At 41.2% G+C, this 23,610-nt stretch overlaps 1 protein-coding gene across 2 annotated transcripts; it reads right to left on the bottom strand.

The window, feature by feature from the left end:
* FAM241A (family with sequence similarity 241 member A) lies at positions 1-22,110 on the bottom strand. Of its 2 annotated transcripts, XM_044429313.1 has the most exons (3): positions 21,817-22,110; positions 5,424-5,496; positions 1-279 (listed from the first exon to the last, which is right to left on the bottom strand). In XM_044429313.1, the coding sequence occupies exons 1-3, from the start codon at positions 21,985-21,987 to the stop codon at positions 239-241; spliced, it is 285 nt and encodes a 94-aa protein (XP_044285248.1). In that variant the 5' UTR covers positions 21,988-22,110; the 3' UTR covers positions 1-238. The 2 variants fall into 2 exon arrangements, with proteins under 2 accessions (XP_044285248.1, XP_044285247.1); XM_044429312.1 differs by lacking the exon at positions 1-279 and having other exon boundaries at positions 2,260-5,496.
* Positions 22,111-23,610: the final 1,500 nt, after the last annotated feature.

Below are 23,610 nucleotides of genomic sequence, written 5' to 3'. Positions count from 1 at the left end.
GACCATCAAGGTGTGGCAGATCCAGAAGCAAAAGCAGAATCAGTCACAGGCAAGCATCATATCACTGGCAAAGCTGTGGAAGGACCAGTTGCAAGGCAGAGTCATGAACAAGTGAAAATACTGCAGGACTGGAGGCAGAAGCCTGATTAGGACCATGGATTAGTCACCACAAACAATGATGTTGCTACAGAAAAGTGAGGCAGAGCTGAGCAGTGCTTTATAGTATCTCCTGTAGCTTCTAGCTGGTTTCTATGATTGCAGTGGTCCCTTTCACAAATCCTGCAAGTAGCATAGAAACATAGAAATACAGAAACAGCACGACTCAGAAGGGGCCTCCCGGGCCATCTGGTCTGACCTCCGGCACCAGCTGGCTCCGCTCAAGTACTTGCAATGTAAACCAGACTGCCTGTTCTAACAACTATCCAGCCACCAGAGGTGGTGTGCCGATGTATTTCATGCCTCAGCATCTTGGTAAGGCATTCATTGAAGCCTCTTTAAGACTGGTATTGATCCTGGCTTGTACTAAGATTTCTTGCATGGAAGTTGCCGGCACAGAAGTTTATCACTTAAGGATGGACAACTCCACATGTTTTGGCTTGTGATCCCAGGGATTCATCACCATTGGCTATATTGACTAACAAGGGAGACCCAATGTAGGCTGCTGGGAATTGTAGGCCAACATATCTGCATTGGTTCATCTCTCACTTGAGGAGAAATATATTAGCAGAGCCATTTGGGACCTGCATTTAGTTGATTAACTTGGGAGGTGGTGTGGAAAGCATATTGCCAGCCTAATCCATACTAAGAGTATCAGTATACTAAAATCTTGTGGTTCTGATTTTGAAAGAAGCAATCAGGCTCATGACACAGTATCACAGTACCAACCTTTCATTTCACAAATACACAATTCTGCACAAGATATCATCCACACTCTCATCTCCAAGCCCTGCACAACCACTGCAGAGGCAGTTCTCAAAACCCACTTGAGCTTTGTGTATGGGAGAAGCTCTTATAAGGAAAATTAGCCCAAATGACCCCCTACCTAGTACTTTAAGAGCTGCCCATAACACCAACAAGTTTTATATAACAGCACCACACCAAGACAATGGCTTGTGTTTGTTAATGCAGTGGTCTAATCGGATCTGAAGTTTGGACTTTGCAACCCATCGAGAGCCAGTGTGGCATAGTGGTTAAGAGCGTGGGACTGGGACTCAGAAGATCCGGGTTCTAGTCCCCGCTTGGCCGTGGAGCCAACTGGGTGACTTTGGGCCAGTCACAGCCTCTCAGCCCAACCTACCTCACAGGGTTGTTGTTGTGGGGATAAGATGGAGGAAGAGAGAAGATGTAAGCTGCCTTGAGCCCTTTGTAGGAAAAAGGCAGGATATAAATCGCAATATAAATATAATATATAGTTTCATTTAAAATTGCTTGGAAAGTTGGAAATCAGTTTGAAAACTAGATAAACAGAACTTAGTGAAAAATGGCCAAAGGATAAGAAATATTAAATATCACTAAAATTATATTGATGGCTTTATCAATGAAGTTTCCATACCATAATAACGCAATTTTAAACCATTTATATTTTGTTGGATTATGACCATCTTGGACCATTTATAATAATTCCTAAATAAAAAAGCAACTATGTTCACCTTCAAGCTAGTATTTTCTGTCTGAGTATTTTTTAAGCACCGAGTTCCAATAGCATAGGCCATAGGATTTGTGAGAGCCCCAGCTCTGATCTTCAGAAACAGCTCTAAGATCACAGGCAGGACTCCGCACTTAATGTACCATTCCTGCCCTGTCAGCCGGCACAAAAAGAATGTACCAGATATCTGAGTTGGCAAAAGCAACCTCAGAGGTTTACTGGGCAGTCAAGAAGTCAGGGAGGAGACCCATAATCCTCTGAGTTCAGAGAATTACAGGCATCTCCATAGGATTGCACCCTCAATCAACTGAATTGCTTCCTCTAAAATCTTGAGTCTATGGACTTTTACACTGGACATTCCTTACCTGCTGTCCACTGGGTTGCAAGGATGCCAGACCATAAATTTAACAAGGTTATTTGATATTCTAAACTATAAGCTTTTACAAGTAATTTTCTTCCCTGCAGCAATGAAAATTTGCCTAGTGTAGTGACAGTGATTTCTAGTCACTGGAGGTTTTCCTGAATTCAAAAGAATTTTAGAATATAGCTGTGCCTTTACAAATTTCTATGCCGGTAAGTGTAACTCATGAAAAATATCAAGCAGGAACGATTTGTACAATGAGAGAATATTTTATTAGAAAACAGAACAGAATATTCTCAAAGTATACTTTTATACAAACATTTTGAAGGAAGGTTTTTTGTTTTTGTTTTGTATTACAGCTTTTCAGAGTGAGGTTCCACCAGTCTGGTAACAGTTTGAGTTATCAAAACTAATGTTTGTCACCTCATTGCGGTTCCAAACATGAGCCGGACTGCATCCATCAGCACTAGACTGCATGTGGGTGTGAAGGGTGCAAGGAAATTCTTCAAGAATGAAGCATCTACACATGAAATATAGTGCAAGGTCCTTTGGCTCTTGCTCAGTTTTGGGGTACATCTGGACAGTTCAAGCAATTACATGTGTTTGAAAGATTTTGCTCCCAACTCAATACAAATACATAGTACTGAGTGATAATCATTTAACACCCCAAAATATGGATCAAAACAATTTTAATACTTATTTTTGTGGTCTAAATAGAATTTACCTTAAATAGCCTCACCTAAATATATACAAATAACAAAGAGATTTGAGTTGAAGGGTTACTCTCTTCACAACAAACATTTACATAGCAACAGTTCAACATTGTTCCTTTCCTATACGACTTCCAATGATTCTACAATGTTTGCACCAGAAAAACACTAGACTTTTAATCTGACTAGCAATAGCAATACCGTTTAAAAAACAAAACTTGCAACACTGTTTCTCACTGATGTTGAATAACCCATTTCTGCCAAAATGTTTTTCAAATTCTAAATAGGAGAGTGAAATACTATGATGATGATATTTGGCCATACAAAATTAATAGAAGAATGCCATCTTAATTCCCAAACTCTAGCTCTAATGCTCTCATGGCACTCCTGGGTGTAGGGACTTTCCTTGTTCATTTCAGCAGATGTTGCTCTCTGCATCCATCTCTTCATAGGCACAGATTTTCCTCCTCTCATTAAAAGGAGTGCTAATGGTAGTATGTGAGGTTTGGATGCATGTCTGAGAACTATAGCAACTACCTGAGATATATTTAATCTTTAACACTTTTATCTTGCAAAGCACTAGTCTTCATATGGCTGCACTGAGTACAAGGATTTTTCAATGTTATGTATTTTCAACAAAAACAAAACTAGTGAGGTCAAGCTCTTCCCTTTTTTAAAAAAAATAAATTTGCATGAAACACAGGGGCAAAACTGTTCTTGCATGAAGCACTTTATTCATCACTTTATTCAGATAAAGTGCCTTTATCTGAATGCTGATGACATCAACTAATTTACTTAATACAATGGAGCCTAGACAGTCACTTAAAAGTGCAAAATAATTATGCTGACCTTTTAAAAATTTCAACTAAACCCACTTTAAAAAAAATATACAGCCAAAGTATTACACCTGTGATGCAGGCAGAATTCAGTGATGTGATCTATATTATACGTATGAATATATTATCTTACAGGACAAATTTAATAAAAGCTTATCATTTCATTGGGCAATTATTCCAATGGTGATTCATACAGAAGGGCTTTTAATCTAGTGGAAGCCTTTGCTGACAGAAAGGGTGGATTTTCTCCAATTCCCTCTTCCCCCTTCAAATTTGCTCTGGAAGATCAGGGGATCCTCCAGAACAGCATGGGAAGTAGCTGCAGCGAGTAGACAAATTGGTAACATTCTTTTGCATTAGCTGAGGCCTTCAGTAGATCAAAGATTCCACTGTGCATGGAAGACTCTTTCCATTTTTGACAGAGCACTACAGGACTGCATGGGCAGCATATTTTTATGGTTGACATAGATGATTTACTCTTTCCTTTATTATTTCCTCAGCTCTCTCATTCAAAGTGTTTGCTTTGCAAATCAATAAAACTGAAATCATACATAACATCAAGTAAATGTGAAATGCCCGCCCAGCTTCACTAAAAAACATTCTGCAAGTACTAGAGAACTGTGTTAGATACTAAATTATAAGCTGCTTTACAAGAAGCATGCCTTGGGAATGGAATTGCTTTTTCTAACCAGCTAAGAATTTTATTAATTTCATTTCCTACCATCCATGATGGTCTTGGATGTTGCAATCATCTCCAGCGGCCTTTTTTGGTCCTAGTGGGACCAGGAACATTCTGAGTCATAAGGCTTGGAGAAAAAACTGGCCAATTTCAGGATGGGTTCAGGAGTTCAGACCTAGGAGAATTTGGGTTTTTTAATCCCTTAAAAGTGAATCTTTACTTCCATTACTAAAAAGGAAACATGTCTTGTGTCCACATCTGCTGTCCTTGTGCATCTAAGAACTCTGTTAGGATATGGTAATTTAGGAAGCAGTAATTTAGGAAGTCACCTCTCCACCAAAAGAGGAAGCTGTCTAATTTGTTTAAGGGTACAATGGTAACTCCCTAGCTGTGTTAAGATGGAAAAGTAAACCTGATGTGGAAGAAAAGATGCAAGTTCAGCCATTTATCTGAAGTCCAAACTGATAATGTTTCTTATATGCTTATAAAGCATTAATGACATTAGCCACCCAGAAGCAGATTCACTTAACATGGCTGTATATGTACAAACACGATGCTGAAGTTGGCAGAGATTTACAGGATGATATAAAACCATGCAGCAAAAAAGCCTCATACAAACTGTGGTTTTAAAGTTTAGTTCCTAATACAAAAGATACTATTTGAAAGAAAACAGAGCACAAATAGAAAATCACAGGACTTATTTTTACAAGTTTGTTTTTTTATATCTTAAGGAGCTACCAGAATGTGTCCACAGGAACTACATTGATTCAGTAGCTTTTCTCCGTATTTATTTCCACTGTCCCTGTGATGGAACTAAGATCCCCGTTTGCTTAACTATTCCTGATGTATTGTTTTTTGCATCAGTTTTAGTTACAAAGATAATGGCAGTTTGAAAGTGCATTAACTTTAATTATCATAAAATGTTCAGCATAGCAGCTTATAACATACAATTGTTGTTTGGCTAGGAACATAAATCCACCAAAATATGACATAATCATTCATCTACCATCCATTGTATTTTATTGCTGAACATAAATAATGACAAGGCACAGGACAGCAACTAGTCCAAGAGCTTGCAGGCCAAGGAACCAGAGCATAACCCAGAAGAACATAATTATTACAGGTTCCACAATTCGTTCTCCAAAATACATCCTTGTGAAGCCTATGCTGATGAGACTTTTATTCAGCTCACCAAAGAGAGTCCCCATCTTTTTGTAATCATCTGTAATGGGTTCAGCACTACTGTCTCTTTCATCTTGCTGGTCCTGCAGTCAGAAGAAAAAAAAAATAAGTTCAACAGTCTGGATCAACTGATACACAAGTATGTCAATGCTTTCTTGCAATTCCTTTTGCCATAATAAATGAACACTGTCTTTCATTGTTGGTTAAATATTCAGTTTCAAATTTGCAAAATGCTTTTAAAACAAAGCTGAAGTCTGTGCATTGTGTGCAGTTCAAAAGTTGTACAAGAAAATTCCCTTGTTTCTATCATTACTTAATCCAGTATGAAGTAGTTTGTAATTTATACAGACAGTTGGGATTTAATTATGGTCTCTCCCTTTTTTCAGCACTATGCTTCTTTTTCCTTATCACCACAAGGTGCCATAGTCTTTTCTGCAACTCATAATGCTGTATTTCCCACCTCCAACTACCTAACTGTGTATCTGGTTTTCCGACAAGGTGAATGGAGAAGTAATCACCTTTCCTCGTTTGTTTTTCCATGTCCTCCCTTCATACTGCTGAATAATAGCTGCAATGTTTCTTTATAATTCTTTTAAAAATCCTGTATAAAGCTTCGATGGCAAAGCTTTTGATAAAAGGATGCTTTAGTAACCATGCCTTAAGATGAAGCAGACAACAGACATGAATTTGCTAATGCTTCCATTAAAGACAGACAAAACAGTAAAAAGCTACTCATCAATATTTTAGTCAACAGGTCAATAATGCCAGCAACACAAGGCTGGGCTTGTAAATTACAGTGATTAAATGTCCATCATAAAGCAATGTTTCTGAAGTAGGCAGTAGCAAGCCTAGGTTTCTAGTCAAACTCAATTCCTATATTGATGCTTCAATTAGACTGTTAATAGTAAGAGTCATTCCATTTGCATTTGTTCTAGTGAGTTGAAAACTGGCCAAACATGATGACTAAGTGATTAAAAGGAGAGTGTGTATACCACTAGCAATTAACTATTTAAAATATGAGTCCGTTGTAGTTGTTAGTCGCGAAGTTGTGTCCGACCCATCGCGACCCCATGGACAACATTCCTCCAGGCCTTCCTGTCCTCCACCATCCCCCGGAGTCCACTTAAGCTCACGCCAACTGCTTCCGTGACTCCATCTAGCCACCTCATCTGTCGTCCCCTTCTTCTTTTGCCATCTATTGTTCCCAGCATTAGACTCTTCTCTAGGGAGTCCTTCCTTCTCATTAGGTGGCCAAAGTATTTGAGTTTCATCTTCAGGATCTGGCCTTCTAAAGAGCAGTCAGGGTTGATCTCCTCTAGGACTGACCGGTTTGATCGCCTTGCTGTCCAAGGGACTCGCAGGATTCTCCGCCAGCACCACAATTCAAAGGCCTCAGTTCTTCGGCGCTCAGCCTTCCTTATGGTCCAACTTTCACAGCCATAGATTGCAACTGGGAAAACTATAGCCTTGACTATACGCACTTTTGTTGGCAGGGTGATGTCTCTGCTTTTTAGTATGCTATCTAGATTTGCCATAGCTTTCCTCCCAAGGAGCAAGCATCTTTTAATTTCTTGGCTGCAGTCCGCATCTGCGGTGATCTTGGAGCCCAGGAAAATAAAATCTGTCACTACCTCCATTTCTTCCCCATCTATTTGCCATGAAGTGAGAGGACCGGATGCCATGATCTTAGTTTTCTTAATGTTGAGTTTCAAGCCAACTTTTGCGCTCTGCTCCTTCACCCGCATCAAGAGGCTCTTTAGTTCCTCTTCACTTTCTGCCATGAGAGTGGTATCATCTGCATATCTGAGGTTGTTGATATTTCTCCCAGCAATCTTAATTCCAACTGGTGATTCATCTAGGCCCACCTTTCTCATGATGTGCTCTGCATATAAGTTAAATAGGCAGGGCGACAGTATACAGCCTTGCCAAACTCCTTTCTCAATTTTGAACCAATCAGTGGTTCTGTGCCCAGTTCTCACTGTTGCTTCTTGATTAAGTCCATTAGATTAGTTAAATACTTCATTTCAGCTTACAATAATGCACTGAAAGCTATCCCAGCAGTGGCAGAAAGTGAGTGTGTGAGCAAGAATACATAATTTGCCCTCATTTTTTTCACTTCGGGTGTCAACAGGTGCTGAGAAGGCAAAATGATCTAATGCTGTATATCTGAAGTCCGTGCTTGTGCCCAAAATTCTTATTTCAAAAAAACTCAGCAATTTGTTTGTGGGTTTCAACATTTTTAACTAATTGCATATTTTGTTTACTCTTATGTGACTCCTTAAAGTAGGAGGGTAACCAAGAATGAATTAAGTCGCAAGTGTTACTCTTCTTTCTTTCCTTATTAATATTCAGGACTTTTCTTACCACCTCAAACCCTGCTACTTTGCAGTGCTGTTTTGACCTAGTCAATGAACTTGGTAAAGTTCTCTCCAGATGTCTGTAGTATTAAGGGGAAACATTTCACTGTGTTTGCCTAGGCTTTCTGGTGAAATACAGTGTGAGACATCAGCTTCATGCTGACAAAGCTGTCCCCGAGATCTGAACCATGCAGCAGTTTAGAAGCATGGCAGATGTTCAATTAACTAGGGATTCCACATCATTTCACAGGAACAGTCCCTATATTTCCCAGCACCTCACCTGGTAAAGTACTGCCTGTGGCAGGGTCGGACTTCAACGCCTAACAGCCTGCTCAATGGTCAGAAGTACTGGGTGTTATAGTCGAACACCTGGAGGCACACAGATCCTTCATCCTGGGACTCTGTAGCATCTTTTAGGCAAATGTTGGGTAACCAAAGGTGAATCTTTGGCTGTGTGGGTGGGAGCAGAGGCTCTCTGGGTCAGGGGTCCTCATCTTTTTAAACCGGGGGCCAATTCACTGTTCCTCAGACTGTTGGGGGGGGCCCGGACTATAGTTTGAAAAAAATATGAACAATTTCCTATGCACACTGCACATTAAAAATTAATAAAAATAAAAATAAATTAAAATTAACTAAAATTTTTAAAAATAATTTAAAATTAATTAAAATAAAAATAATTAAAAATTAAAAAATGTTTGCTCTGCTCACTTGGGCTGCAGCAGAGGTGGGTGGGGAAGAACATGTCCATGTTCAAGGGACATAGCTACAATGTCCGTGATCGTGCTGTGGGGTGGTGGAGATGGGCGCAATTGTGCTGGGGGGAAGACTGGTGCAATCATGGGCGCACTTGGGGGTAGACAGGCACCATCGCAGGTGTGCTCGGGGGGGAGACAGGTGTGATTGCAGGCGCACTCGGGGAGGGGGAGGCGGACGCAATCGTGACCATCTCCCCGCCAAGCACAACCACTATCACGCCCATCCTCCCTGCACGCGTGCGCAGGGAAGACGGGCAGGGAAAATCATTTTCTCCGGACGAGTCCAAAAGCTCTGAGGCGGGCCAGAGAAATCAGCATGGCGGGCTGGATCCAGCCTGCTGGCTTTAGTTTGAGGGCCCATGCTCTAGATGATTCACAGTTTATACACATATATCATAAACTACGCGTAAAACTTAAAATGCACTCACACCAACACAAAATGTGGGTGCATAGTTTGACTTTCCTTCCATCCCTTCCCACATAACCTGATTATATAATAAATGTTGGTGAATGTGTTTGCAGTTGCAGTTAATCTATAACCAGCTCCAGAATGCACAAACACATCTATATTAAAGATGTAGAGGGTAATGAGGGTAAATGATTTGCAGCCACTTTTATGAGAAAATGGGTGCTGTAGTCATTACGCCACCAAGAGACCTCAAAACCCCATTAGCCAGTAAGCTTTTTGGGTAACCTTGGGTTGTCCACTTCTCAGGATTACTGGGAGGATAAATGTGTTAGGTGGAGAGCCAGTATACCATTTTAATCTCCTTAGAATAATGAAATGACAATGGATGCAATAAGTAATAACTGCACTCAGGAAGGGTTGTTTCCATCCGAGATGCTGGTGGGTATGCAATTCCAAATGCAATTGTACCACTGCTGTGGGATGGAGCCAAGTGTACTGACACAGGATTCTGCACCGCCATTATTCGTGTTTCCACAGGGATTAAGTCATGGCTTATTTTGATTACATAGACTGTCCTGCTGTGGCCATTCAAAACTAAAGCCAGCTTCCTGATTTTGCTATGAGAATTTAACTCCAGAAAAGGTTGTAATATTCTTAAGAAACTCCTATACGATTTTATAAAGGAACATGTTAATATACATAATTCTTCTGAACTGGTATTGTAAAAATTAAGCTTTAATAACAGATTTTGTAATGCAAATAAGCTTTACGAAGGTTTTAGAGATTTGTTAAATTTTAAATGCAGTGTAACATCAATAAATTATTAATGTTGTTTTGTATTTGTGTGCACATAAAAATAAGATAGTAAAGCTTGAACAGTCAGGAATGATATTTAAGTACAAATAAATGGATTTTTTATTTCTTTTGGAAAGAAAAACAAGAACAGGCACAGTATTAAGCTGATAATGCTGACCAGAGATAAGGAATACATTAAATGAAAAGCTAAGCAGCCGCTATGCAAGAAACCATTCAAGTGCTACTTCAAGAAACATTCCAATATGCCACTCAGAGCTTTACTCCAGCCGAGTTTCTTCATGTTGGTATGGCAACTGAGCACTCTAATGGAGCAAATGTTCCACAAAACTAGAATTAAGTTCATCCAGAACTTTCTGAATTTCATAAAATAAAACCAAAAGCACTTAAGGAAGCAGGAGCATAAACCCCTATGTATTGGATTAATTTACATTAAGTAACGTAAGAGAAAAAGAAGTCACATGGGATTTGAACAATGCAACACCTTTTACTTGGATACACTCTTCAACACGGTGTGGGGGTTCCGGAGTGTCAAAGAAGCCAAGTCCAAAGCTGGCAGATGGCCAGAGTATCTCACTTGGCCAGTCACCTTGCAGGGTCACCCAAGGTATAAAGGTCAAGTTGAGACACCAGACTAAGTTGAATCTACTCTCTTCAGGAGTAATGCAACTTCACATCAGCAGAAGAGAATGCACATTTCCAAAGGTGATGGGGGCAGAGAAACATCTGAAGGACAGCTCCGGGGAAGCAGTGATAGCTGAAGGTGACACTGGTAGAGGAACTTTTGCTTACAATGCTAGTAATACCTAAGCTAACTTTGGTTAGAAATGCACGGAAGAAGGCAATGATAAACCACTTCTGAATATCTCACCTTGTACATCCTATGATGCAGCAATGCAAAATGAAACAAGAGATAATACCAGAAGATGAGTGCCAGGTCAGAAGGCACTTGGCCAGGAAAGGGCAAAGGACAAGTATGAATAGTGCTGCTGCTAATGATGCAACTAGATCAAGCCGAAAGGAAGTCTAGTTGCTGACATGTACAGAGGCGAAAGGAAGTCTGATGCTGCGTGACACATACAATTGGAACTTGAAATCTGGCAAGTATGAATCGAGGCAAACTGGAAACTATAAAGCAAGAAATGGAATGGTTAAACATTGCAGTACTTGGTAAGAGAAAACTAAAGTAAGCTGGAATGGGACATTTTAGGTCAGATAAACTGTATTATTCTGGAAATAGCAAATTCAGAAGAAACAGAATGGCTCTAATACTGAGGTAAGATGTAACACAGGCAAAAGATAGCTGCAAAGTCCAAATGAATAATATCAAGTCCTGGAAATCCTATCAAGACAACCATCATTCCAGTCTATACTCCAACAACAAATGCTGAAGAAATATAGTTGGATGTTGCATGTGAGAGGAAATTGGTAACACACCAAGACATGCCAATAATCATAGGTATATGGAATGTAAAAGTAGGAAAAAGAGCAGAATCAAATGCTGTGGGAGAATTTGGCCTTGGGATCAGAAAAGAAGCAGGAGAATGACTCATAGAATTGTGTGAAACCACAGAATTCTGTGATGCTGATCTGATGATTGTACACATGGACAGCACCAGATGGCCAATACAGAAATGAAATAGATTACATAATTGGAAGCAGCAGAATTTGGACAGGCTGTATTCTCACTGACAAAGAAGACCAGGAGCAGATTGCAGTAATGACCACAAACCCTTAATATCAAAAGTCAGTGTTAAGCTGAAAAATAGCAAAATAGTGCCAGAAAACAAATAACATCTCCAGGAATTTGAAGTCCACATAAAGAACAGGTTTGTATTACTGAATGCAACTGACTATGAACCAAAAGAACTGTGGAGTGAAACCAAAGATATTAGGGAAGAATGAAAGAGGACAATTCCTGTAGCAAAAAGGAGAAAAAGGGCTAGATGGATGGAAGAAATACTATTGCACAAGACAGGCAAGAAATAATGGTCACAATCCTGAATGCAACTTTTCAGTGACTATCACATAGACAAAAAAGAGCTTAATACAATTACCCGTGCAAGAAATAGAACATCATCACCACCACCACCATCACCACCACCACCACCATCAAGGAAAGACAGACAGAGAGACGACCACTTTCAGAAGAGCCAAGAAATCAAAGGGAAATTCAAGCCTAGGTTAACTATCTGATCAGGAGAAAAAAAATTAAAAAAAAATGGTGGAAACACTATATGGAAGAACTATATGTAAAAGACAAAAAGATGACAGATCCTATGCAGAAGAGCCTGGAAGAGTAAAAAGCAAACTGAAACTGCTTTGAAAGCACCTGAAAGGAATAAAATACCCAGAGAAATAGTGTACCAATACAACTATTTCAAGCTGCTGAGGCTGAATCAGTCCAAATCCCAACAAGAATATGCCAAGAAATATTGAAAACAAAACAACAGCCTGCAGACTGGAAATGTTCAATATACATTCCAACCCCTAAGAAAGAAGATGTAAAAGAGTGCAGCAACTGTGAGGTCATTACACTAATTTCTCATTCAAGCAAAATGATGGTCAAGGTGTTGCAACAAATAATTTTACTCTATATAGTGCAATAATTGCTGGATAGGCAAGCTGGTTCGAAAAAGGAAGAAGCACTTGAGATCACATCATATTGCTCTCCACTGATACAATATTCTGAATCTCCATAATGGACTGAGGAGTAGCCTTGCTCCAAGTTAGTATTGATACTTACCACTTTTTTCTTTTAGTTCAAAAGGAAAGAAATTGCCTGAAAGAAAATGATGCCCATGGTTGCTGGGTCTACATACGTAAATGATATTTGCTATGTTTCAAGGAAAAGATGAACAATTCCAAGCTGCAGGGATATGGAATGAATGAACACTAAAGTGAATCAGTAACCCTCCCCTTCTCACATAGTTAAAAAAGAAAAACTGAAAATTAAAAAGTGACATAAGCTTTCTGAATTACGGTAGAATTATTTTAACAACAATTAATTCTAAGGACTTGTACAATGAAACACAACGATTTAAAAATTACATACATGAAGATGGCTTTCTTTTCCACTTCCCTCATCAGCCAAAAATTGTAATTAAAAATTCTGGTTTGGAAGTTTTACTACAGACATCATTCATAGCAACTGTTCAGTACCCCAGGGGAAAACACTGAGTTTATATAAATACATTTCCTTAACAAAGATGGCATGATTTCTTAAGTTTTAGAAAAGGAAATAAAGTTACAAAAGAATAGTAGTACCATTTAGCCCCTAAAATGCTAAGTTAGATATACTTGGAAAGTACTGAGTGACTCTGGGATGAAGTGACATTATTGCCAACCAAGTTCTACTCATTCAAAACAACTTAAGTGTGTTTCTCTTGCTTCCTGCCATAGTTTTTTCTTACCCTCTAAAAAAACTCCCTGCTCCTGAATGTGAGAAATATAGCATGGAAAGACTGTAGCTGGAGGAAAATCAGCTGAAATTAAATAGGCAGAAGTGTATTCCACTGGTGAAGCAACTTTTGGGAACCTACCCACCACAGCTAGCAGTTCAACCAGACTCAAAGCATTTATAAACCCGTAACTGGGAGGCTATTTTATACATCAATAATTAAGTTTGTGAATTACTCCCATGCTTTCCAAGATTAAACCTTCATTTATTTTACTGGCCCACACGGGTCTTATTTTCTTGCCTCAGTGCTTTTCTACCCTAAAGTAGCACAAGATAGACAGTGGATAAAGCTATGGTTGTCTTACTTATTACAGCAGCCAGCAGACTTTCAGGTGCTTTACTTTTCTGCTGAGTGTGGTCCCCCCCCCCCCCGCACCCCACAGCCTCCTCCAGCAGCAAGAACAAGCTGAGTCAGATGCTGAAATCTAAGTAGTGACCAGCTGTGGCAACTTGAAAAGGTCACTTCCTACATACTAAGGGGACATTTGGTGCACTATCTTACCTTTAAGCACTGGGGAAAAGACATACACAAATGCACACTAAAATCTAGCAAATCTTTTGCAGGAGCTCCAATAAACACGATTTATAAAATGTCTTCTGGCATTTAACTGGAATTTAACTACTCACATGTACTGATCCCAGCACTTGAAGTTAATATATGCAGGCTGCCAGAAGAACCTATCTTTTTAAGGTCTGGAAGTAATATATGAAAGAGTATAAATGTTTGGAAAAAATATTTCTTAAGCATGGTGCTAGAGCTGTAAAACTTCAAAGACAGAGCAGAACATATAACGGTAGCCTCCCTCTTAAATGAAATAGCTCTTGTGTACTAATCTCTCGCAGGCTCTGTTACTAATGGTTCATCCCCAGTAGATTTGCAAATGCTATTTTTTGGGTGTGTGTGTGTGTGTTCTAAATAGCTAAATATTATCCCTGGAAGCCACCTCTGAAACTTTAGTTGTGTGGTTACAAGGTTGCTATTGTACTGATTTCCTTTATTTGAAAGACTAGCCACACTGTTCTTCAGTTGTTATAAAACTTTAACCTTCACTAACATATATTCTTGTGACTTTGAGGGAGATAATGGGTATTCCATTACTTATTTCGCATCTCTGAAAACACATTACGCAAGCGTTTTTCACCTCTTGAGCACAGCAAAGTCCCACCTCTCCCATTGAGGCTGGAAAATAGAATAAAGTAACATATAAGCTGTCAACATCTGGTTTCTGAACAGCAGAAAATGCAATGGTTTATTTCACAGGTAAAAGCCACAGTTAGGAGCATGACAAAATTCAACAAGAGTAAATATTTCCTTTTGGTATAGCATGTAGTCAATCTTCTAGAATGTAGTTATGAATTACTGAAAGATTTGCACATTTTGATTTAACTGATTTGATCATATACGGCCTGCGTGACTATAGCAATCTTGCTCTTCAGCCTCAGCAAACATCCCGTTGTGACCAGGTGTAAGGGAGGGCAAGCTCTCTAGCCTGCTGATCTGCAGAGCAAGCTATGCATTTTCTACACTGGTAGAACTGCTGAGGGAAAAGTCGACCTTCCTAGCCTGCCCTGCCAGCCTTACTCTGGGAGGCTTCATGAAAACAGATCTACTGGTATGGAAGTAATCTAGGAAGTCCCTTTTCCCCAGATGACTTTGCACTTTTACCCACTTGCTTCTGATTCAACAGCTGCACTGTGTGTGTAAGACTGTGACAAGATTTTCTTCCTTATTCTAGAATTTGGCTCTTGTCCGGTGTGCTGTTTGTTGCAGAATCCAGATCTGATTGAAAGTAAATCACAGTTCTAGGGTGCTTTCTCTCTCTCTGTGTGTGTGGGGGGGGATACATATTTTACATAGTCTCTTTCTTCTAATAGTCCCCATAATGTGCACATTTCAGATTTCTATGAATGATTTGTCCTGAAACTCAGAAAAGTATCTTTTAGGGTAAAGCTAAAGTTCTAGAAAATTCACCCAAAGCCCACATGGGTATTACTGCCAGTTCTGTGGCTATACTTATTAGTGATCTAAAAATATTTATGCAGCCTTTGAAGTGAAACTGCATCTTTAACGACTGTACCCTAAGCCCTTTTAAACGGATAGGTAAATGGATATTACCTATACATTTACCTGGTAGAACTAGGATTACCCCTGCTTTAATGCATGTGGCATCAAGCTGCACTTATTGAACAAGGTCTAAAGTATGCTGAAGTGTGTACATGACAGAGTATATGATGTAAAAAAGCAATATGCAGAATAACAACAACACCACACACAAACATAGATGGGGCTATGTGGAAACAAAAATGACCTTCTTTCTGCCACATATATTTTATCTACATCAGGTGCCCTTGGTATACGAGGAGAGTTGCTTTTTTATGAATGGCTTTCAATGAAGTTAGGATTATGTGCAAGCGACCCCACAGTCATGGGCACAGGCAGACTGTGTGGATTCTGACCTAGAACTGGCACCCTGCTCATTGCTAATTCTTTGATTGGCCTTCACCAAATTAGAGTCATTTATATATTAGCCCTGTCATCTGAGAGCCACTTCACAAAAACAGCCTCAGAGTAATTAGGATAATATTTAAAATGCTGCTCAAAGGGCACAGGAAGAGAAGGGAACATTTAACTTGGAAATCATACTTGAAGGACAAATTAGGTCCTTCCGCCACAATTCCCACAAAGAGATTTCTGTGCATAGAATTTTAGCTATGGTAATCTGGAGTAAGGGAGTCACTAGGCAGTGGGTGTGAGCTTGGGTGGACTCCAAGGGATGGTGGAGGACAGGAGAGCCTGGAGGAATGTTGTCCATGGAGTCGTGATGGGTTGGACATGACTTTGCAACAAAACAAAACAAAACAAAATCAACTCTGGAGTAAAAGTCAAAAAGGAAAACTCAACAAGTCCTGACTAGTTGCTATTAAAGGATCATATGATCTCTCTTAGAACAGGAAGAATATTTGTATATTAGAATAATTTGGATTATAAAAGAGTTTAAATTATAACAATAGCTATAACAACCACAAAAGATGTTCTGCTAATTATTGAATGTTCCTCTCATGCAGGAATACAAAAAAGACCAAAGTTACTTATTGAACATTTTCTGTCTCTCTGCTAGGCTATCAAACTTTTCCATTGCCTACCATACACAATGCACATTGTTTATTGAATTATGTGCACTTATTATAGATCTTTATCTTCTAAAACTTCTACTGTTGAGGCAAACCATGCACTGAAGTCACCAACCAGATCTGTGTTTTAGGAGACAGAAATTTCCTGCAATTGGTATTGAAGCTTTATAAAAGACAGATGCCGTACATTTTCTTCAATGACTCATATTCTAAATGTGAATACTGTTAAAGCTATGTTACTATTTTCCAACATTATATTGAGAAACTGGAAATATCCAAAGAGAAAGTGAGAGATGGGATCAGTTTATAATGTTATAATTCATGCTATCCTGGGTCACAGGTAGATTAAGGTGAATTGTTATATCACCTTGAGTTCATTGGAGAAATATAAAGGGAATAAATAAATAAGCATGTTAGTCTACTGAAGCAAGAAAAGGAAAAAAAAAAGTCTTGTGGTACCATAAAGACTAACACTACTATTATGGCATAAGCTTGTGTAAACTAGCCTTGTTTGAGTTTTCCTTCACTAACTTAAGTAACAATGAGAAATATGCTAATATATTCATTGCTCCAAGACCTTGTAAACAGTTTTTTTGTGAATGGCCTTGAGACCTGGATGGCAGAAAGGGCATACTGCTTAACATGTAAGTGGTCTTTTGTTTAATTATGATCAACATTCTCATTCCCACATCAGATGTACAGTGATGAAGGAGCTTTAGAACTAATTTTGTTTTCCTGAACCACTGACTTTCCACATACTATAAAAGTATTTTCTTCAGCAATGCTAAAATGTTATTGAAATTTTTTGTTTTCCAGATTTGGTATGGCTCAGAAGCATCCACAAAAAGAAACAGACAAAATTCTATGCCCTTCTGATATCATCTGTAAGTGCCATAGGTTGGCACTCCAGCCAAGTCTTCCTGCCCGCCCCACCACACCTGACAGAGAAAGAACGGTGCTGGCTGCCTCTCTGGTTGTAAATTTGCCTTGGAAAATGTCTTTCCATGGGACCTATAGGGCAGGGAAGAAGCTGGAGCTGATGCCTAGAAGGTTCCATTAACTTCTTTGCTCTCTCTCTGTGCTGCTTCATATAGATTGGGGTGGACCAATACGCTCCAAGGCCTTATTCTGTGGCCCTCTTGCTGAGCAGAACTTCCCCCATTCCCCACCCAAGTCCTGATCACATAGTTGGCATGGGCATGATAGTGGCAAGCTCTCCCAAGGCTGCCAGCCCATTCTGCTGTCCACTTGAGGTTCAGGAAAAGAGCGGGTTGGGCTGGCGGCCTCGCAAGAGCTTGCCCCAGCATGCCCCACACAGCTCCCGCTGACGAGTACAACCACCTTTGTGCTCCTCGGCAGGACAGGGCAGGGAGTGCTGGGGAGTTTATTGGCTTAAATACAAGAGGCTCAGTGTGCAGATTCCAAGGAAGGAGGGGCCGGCTGGTCGCATGGGACAGCTTCTGGGCAGGAGAAACAGGGAAGAAAGGGATGGGCCACCTCAGAGGAATGGTCACTGTGGTCAGAGTTCAGAGGCTAGTATACATCAAGAACAGAGGGCAGTGGTTTGCACCCTTAATCCAGGTTCTTGAGAAGCTTGTTTAGGCAATTAGGTTGCATCACATAATTTTGAAGCCACAGAACTCTAGCCTTTCTTCCAGGTGTTGCAAACTCTCACTTTCATCAGTGTTTTTTGAGAACTGGAAGTTCCCAGCAGAACACTACACATCAAGTGATATGAGTAGTGTTACTGAGTCACTAGCATAGAAAAAAGCTAGGTTTCAAAAAAGAAGTTTAGGCCTCTCTTAATTTTGGGGGCCCTGATTATTTGAAAGGCTCTGTCCTTTTCTTCTCACAGCCTGGGGAAGGGGGTGTCCCTTCCATCACTTCAGTTAAAATGTGCTGACATTGCATGCCTCCATATGTCAGCTGTCAAGCCACCTGCTGCAACATCTCACATACAAAATGGCAAGCATCATCCTCTTATAGCAGGGATGAGGAACCGCTTTCAACTCGTTGGGCAAATTTCATTTTAAGAAGCTCTTGGGGGCTGATTAAAGTGGTGTATGGTGATGAAGGCAAAGGTAATGTGGCAAGCCCTCCCCTCTACACATATTTTAGCATAAAGCACCTACTAGGAACACACCTTGGGGAAATGATTTCAACTTTACAGAATGGGGGAAAACTTAAATGAATTAATTTATTATCTCCTTTTCATAACTGTCCTCAGTCTTCAGGACAAAATGGAGGAGTACTGCATAAACTGCCTTGGGTTCCTTACAGGAAAAAAAAGACAGGATATAAATGTAATGCAATGCAATTAAAAAATCAAGTTTGAAATAAAGATTCAGAACGAGACTTGAAGTTAAGGTAGACCAAGTAATAATTCACTTGGAGGAAAGCATCTTAACAAATTCACTATTCACAGTCTTCAAACTCAATGTTCACTGTCTTTGTAGCGTGTGTGTATGTGTATGCACACATGTATGTCTGTCAGCTGTCTTTGCTTATAGTTAAGCAGAAAAGCAATGCTGGGAACAATAGATGGCAAAAGAAGAAGGGGATGGCAGAGAATGAGGTGGCTAGATGGAGTCACTGAAGCAGTTGGTGTGAGTTTAGGTGGGCTCTGGGGGATGGTGGAGGACAGGAAGGCCTGGAGGAATGTTGTCCATGGGGTCGCGATGAGTCAGACGCGACTTTGGGACTAACAACAACAACAAAGCAGAAAAGCAGGATAGAAATACGTATTTAAAGAAAACCATAAATTTAACTGAAAAAGCTTGAATAAAGCTTGAGTAACTTAACAGAATGGACTGCTATAAATACAGAGCTCCAAATATTTTTTTCAAAGAAAGGACTGTTGCAATGCCATGCAGCAATTCTACATGTAAAAACTTCAGCTAATTATAAACTACACATGTATCTTTGTGGAACATGGTCAGTTCCTTGTAATGAACATGTTTCTCCTAACTGGAGGTGACATAATTTATCTGTCTGGGCAAAAACGTCTAGCGAATCATAGCTCTGACTTACTGCACAGAGAGAAGTGATATAAAGTGAAAGTCCAGTAGTAGAAAATACATCACAACCATTTATTGAGCAATCCTATTAAAAGAAATTTTTAGGGCACAGACTATTACATGTCTACACAGAAAAAGTACTACAATTCCCAGCATTCCTCAGGCCAAGCAAAGTGTAATGTTCAGGCAGGTATTATCTTTGATACAAGTACCTATAAAAACTTCAGATAGCAAGATAACTCTTTCTCCTACCCAAAAAAGACTGCTTCCAAGATGATTCCAACTACAAAGAACATGTTTTCCTTAGCAGGTATGTTAGGGTAAATTCTTTAGAGCCAGTGTGGTGTAGTGGTTAAGAGCATGGGACTGGGACTCAGACGATCCGGGTTCTAGTCCTTGCTCAGCCATGGAGCCAACTGGGTGACTTTGCGCCAGTCACAGACTCTCAGCCCAACCTACCTCACAGGGTTGTTGTGGGGATAAGATGGAGGAGGAGAATGATGTAAGCTGCCTTGAGCTCTTTGTAGGAAAAAGGCAGGATATAAATCAGAAAAAAAAATTGTATTCAGTGTAACTACAATTTGCTCCTCAGTTTCTTCCATGAGAACAGCGACCCTCCTATATTAGGGTTCTTCTTCACATGTACAATGAAACCTACAGTGAGAAGCTCCATCCCCACCACTACCATGTTGAAATGTACGTCTACAAAACACACATGCAAACACTGCATGTGAACAGGAACTCTGCTTTTCAGGGTTCTCAAAAATGTGGAAGCCATGGAAGGAAGCATGATAAAGATGTGTGTTTCTACATGTGGATGGAAGATAGAAATTGCTGCTCCATATGCTTCATGTGCAGCAGAGCCCTAATAGGTGAAGAGGGCTAATGTCACTCAGCAAACCATCTTCTTTTGATACACTTTTATTTTATGCTCCTTTCCTGGAATCATTCTTTATCTTATTCCATGCGACCTGAATGAAGCTAAGAAACTTGGGTCAGAAGTCAGCAATCATAATGCCTGGCGGCCTGTAATTACTCCACTGCTATGTGGTCCATCAGGTATCCTCAGGTCAGGCCAACTGCAACAGACTGAGTGCAACTTTCATTGCCATCTCTGTGGGTGCACATGCATATATAAATTAAAGAAGCACAAGCAGAACCACACCCTATTACTTCTGATAAACCACTTGAGATTAAATTACTATCCAGTACTTGCAAACCATCAGTTACACAGTCATAACTCAGCATATGAATTGGAAGTATGGATGGGAAATGATTAACCATTTAATGCTTTCTAACCACAAAGATACATATTTTTTATAAAAGAGTGGTTAGTGTGAGCAACTTGCAAGCTTTTGCCCTAAAGTGGTGTTGCAAGAACCATCATTCCAACCAGCTGTACTCACATTAGTGTTCTTTTACATTCATTAAAATGTTCCAAGTAATGCCAACACTTGGGGTCAGTGAAGGCCTCCAAGCAGTTTTCAACATTTGCATTAGCACCTTATATACACCATCTGACATGCACCTGAGGGATGGGGCATGTCAGCTTGTACTTATAAATGCACTATCAAAGATTTTACTGGTATTTAGCTGATGTATAATCTGGAGGGTCAGTTCTTTCAGTCTCCTTTTTCCAGAAAGCAACTGCATTCATCTATGCAAAAAGTTTGCACAGCAAACAAGAAATGGTTGTGGGTGTATCTGTTTTCTTCTCCTGACACCATCTCCCTTTGCTAAGTTTTCCTAAAGATACAGATTACCAGGAAAACTTAGCAAAGGGCAGTTCCCACACCCCTTCCATAAAGTTCCACATCTTTTTCTGTGAATCTTCACTAAAATCCGCAAACTTATCTGGGGAAAGGCAGCTCTGATGAAAGATGCCCTCTTGTTTTAACATAATGGCTACCTTTCTTCAAGAATGATAGCTATGGTTTCCTTTGAAGGACCTCATCCCCAGTGCAAAAAGCAACCTGCGCAACCAAAAAAACCCGTCTCGGTTATGCTAGGAGAGGGTAGGGGCGCTGCCCCTCGTGCACGCACTGGGGTGTGTATTGTTCCGCTTGTCAGTGTGCGGTTGGGTGCGTGGCAGATTCACGCATCCCACGCTCACTGGAGCGGCATCGGATCACAAAGCAATGCCCGGCTCGAGTCCAAAGGTCCCTCTGCCGTCTGGCCGGGAATGATGGAGTTTCAGTCCGAACACATCTGGGGGTTCCCAGTTTGGGGAGACGGCTTCGGAAAGGGCAGCACCAGCAGCGCGTGCAGAAAGCCCACAAAGGCAGGGCGTAGAGGCAGCGACCCCGCGCCGCTGCCCAGGGCCGTGGGGCTCGGTGGCGCGTTCCCTTTGAACCTGGCGGAGGCTTCCGTAAGCAAGGCATGTGCGGCTGCCACACAGCCCCCTTTTGCAGGAGAAGCTGCGCCTCTAGCCGGAGCAAAGAAAGCAAGGCGGCCGCTCACCTGCTGTCTCTCCTCTTCCTCCTCCTCGTCAAGAAGCGGCGGAGGCTTCTGCGGCCGCCTGTGCGGGGCTCCTGCCCTCCCACCTAGGGACGGCAACGATGGCGCCCACTCCCTCTCGAAGACGCACTTCGGCGGCGGCGGCAGCACGAGCAGCTCCTCGGTCGAGCCCATCGCCGCGCCTCTTCCCTGCCTCGCAAGAAGGCTCTCCTGGGCGCTCTCGTCCAGCAATCCCACGCCGGCTGGGAAAGCGCGGGTAGCCAGGCAGGCGAGGACGGCTGACCAGCGCCAGGCGCTGCTGCCTCGGTGCCGCCGCCGCCGCCGCCGCTAGTGCTGCGGCGACCGCCTGGCAGGGCGTGTCTGGGAGCCGTCACGGGGCCTGGGAGGAGCGGGGAGGAGGGGGAGGAGGAGGCGGGCGGCGGGTAACGACCGCGTAGGAACGACGGGGAGGGAGGGGCGCGGGGCGCGTGCAGATCAACCGGAGAGGGATGCTGTCGCCACATGTGCGTGCGAGAGAGAGAGAGAGAGAGAGAGAGAGAGAGAGAGAGAGAGAGAGAGAGGCCTGTGCCTGTGAATCCGCTTGTTTGTTAAAAGAAAAACAAAACGCATATTAGCTCCAGCTGTCTATTTGCCCATGTGTTCTCCCCTGTCTTGTTTCGGTTCATGTAAAGTTGGTGGTGGGAGTCCCGGGGAGGAATTCGCCTTTGCGTAGTTCAGCTCCTTTCCCGCGGTCTTGAAGTACGGGGGTTGGCGGGAGGGGTGTAATCTGGATCGGGACCACTAATTTATGGAGATCAAAGTATTAACCTCCCTCCCTCCTTCCCTTATCTCCAACGCCAGTAATGGCACTGGGTGGGTAGGCTAGACTCAGGCTTGTCGGCTCCACTTTTCTTTTTTTTTAAACCGGATCCACCAGACAAAGCAGTTTTCAACTAGCAGGGTGGGGGCTAGGAATTCTTGTTCAAGTATTTCAAGTCATCCGGAAATTTACTAGCAATTCCTAATTACCTGGCATTGGCGCACAGCACTCAGGAAGAACTTTGTCTGGCTTGAAGAAAACTTGGAGTCCTGCACAGAACATTGGATCCTAATAGCCATGTATAATCTTTATACATATATGTCTTATTTATACATCTTAACAGGAAACCCTTGACTGGATTCTGATGCATCTAAGCCACCTAGTGCCACCTAGTGTCTAAAGTGTATAATGACACTATCCACGCAAATAAATTGGCATATCTGACAGTGTAGGTATTCAATCACTCATCTCTAAATCTTGACATCTTGTAAATTAGTTGAGTGGAGTGAGTAGCAACTGGAGTAATAATACTGCTGACCGTTTTGCAAGATGGCTCTGGCAGTCTCAATAGTTGAACTTGGGTTTTTAGACACTACTTTTGGATTTGATTATTTTCATATTCAGCTGCAGGCCTTTCTCGAGTTCTTTCAGGTAGGGGTGCCATGATCAAAAGTTCCATATATTGTGATTATCTATTCCTTCTATAGTAATTGGAGGAAAAGATTTTTTATGTCAATCCCAGTCCTAGGTTATCATGATATTATACTTGCCTTGGTTGTGCCATTTGGTTAGATCAGACTTCCTCATTTTGGTGCCCTCCAGATGGTTTGGACTTCAGCTCTCATCAACTCTAGCCAGCTCAGGGCTGCAGTCAAAAACATTTCAAGAGAAACATTAGACCAGAGGTGTCCAGCTCATGGCCTGCGGGCTCCATGCGGCCCAGGATGGCTTTGAATGTAGCCCAACACAGAATTGTAAACTTACTTAAAACATTATGA

The sequence above is a fragment of the Varanus komodoensis genome, unplaced genomic scaffold (genome assembly GCF_004798865.1).
Source record: "Varanus komodoensis strain SLA01 unplaced genomic scaffold, ASM479886v1 scaffold2, whole genome shotgun sequence".
Taxonomy (NCBI): domain Eukaryota; kingdom Metazoa; phylum Chordata; class Lepidosauria; order Squamata; family Varanidae; genus Varanus; species Varanus komodoensis.
The sequence above is the reverse complement of the archived record's forward strand: the minus strand, read 5'-3'. Positions and strand labels throughout refer to the sequence as shown.

Coding starts and splice junctions, on each gene's coding strand:
- FAM241A (XM_044429312.1), bottom strand. CDS start 21,987: ATGGGCTCGACCGAGGAGCTGCTCGTGCTGCCGCCGCCGCCGAAGTGC. Junction 5,497..21,816: donor AGGAAGAGGAGAGACAGCAG/GTGAGCGGCCGC, acceptor TTCTGACTGCAG/GACCAGCAAGATGAAAGAGA.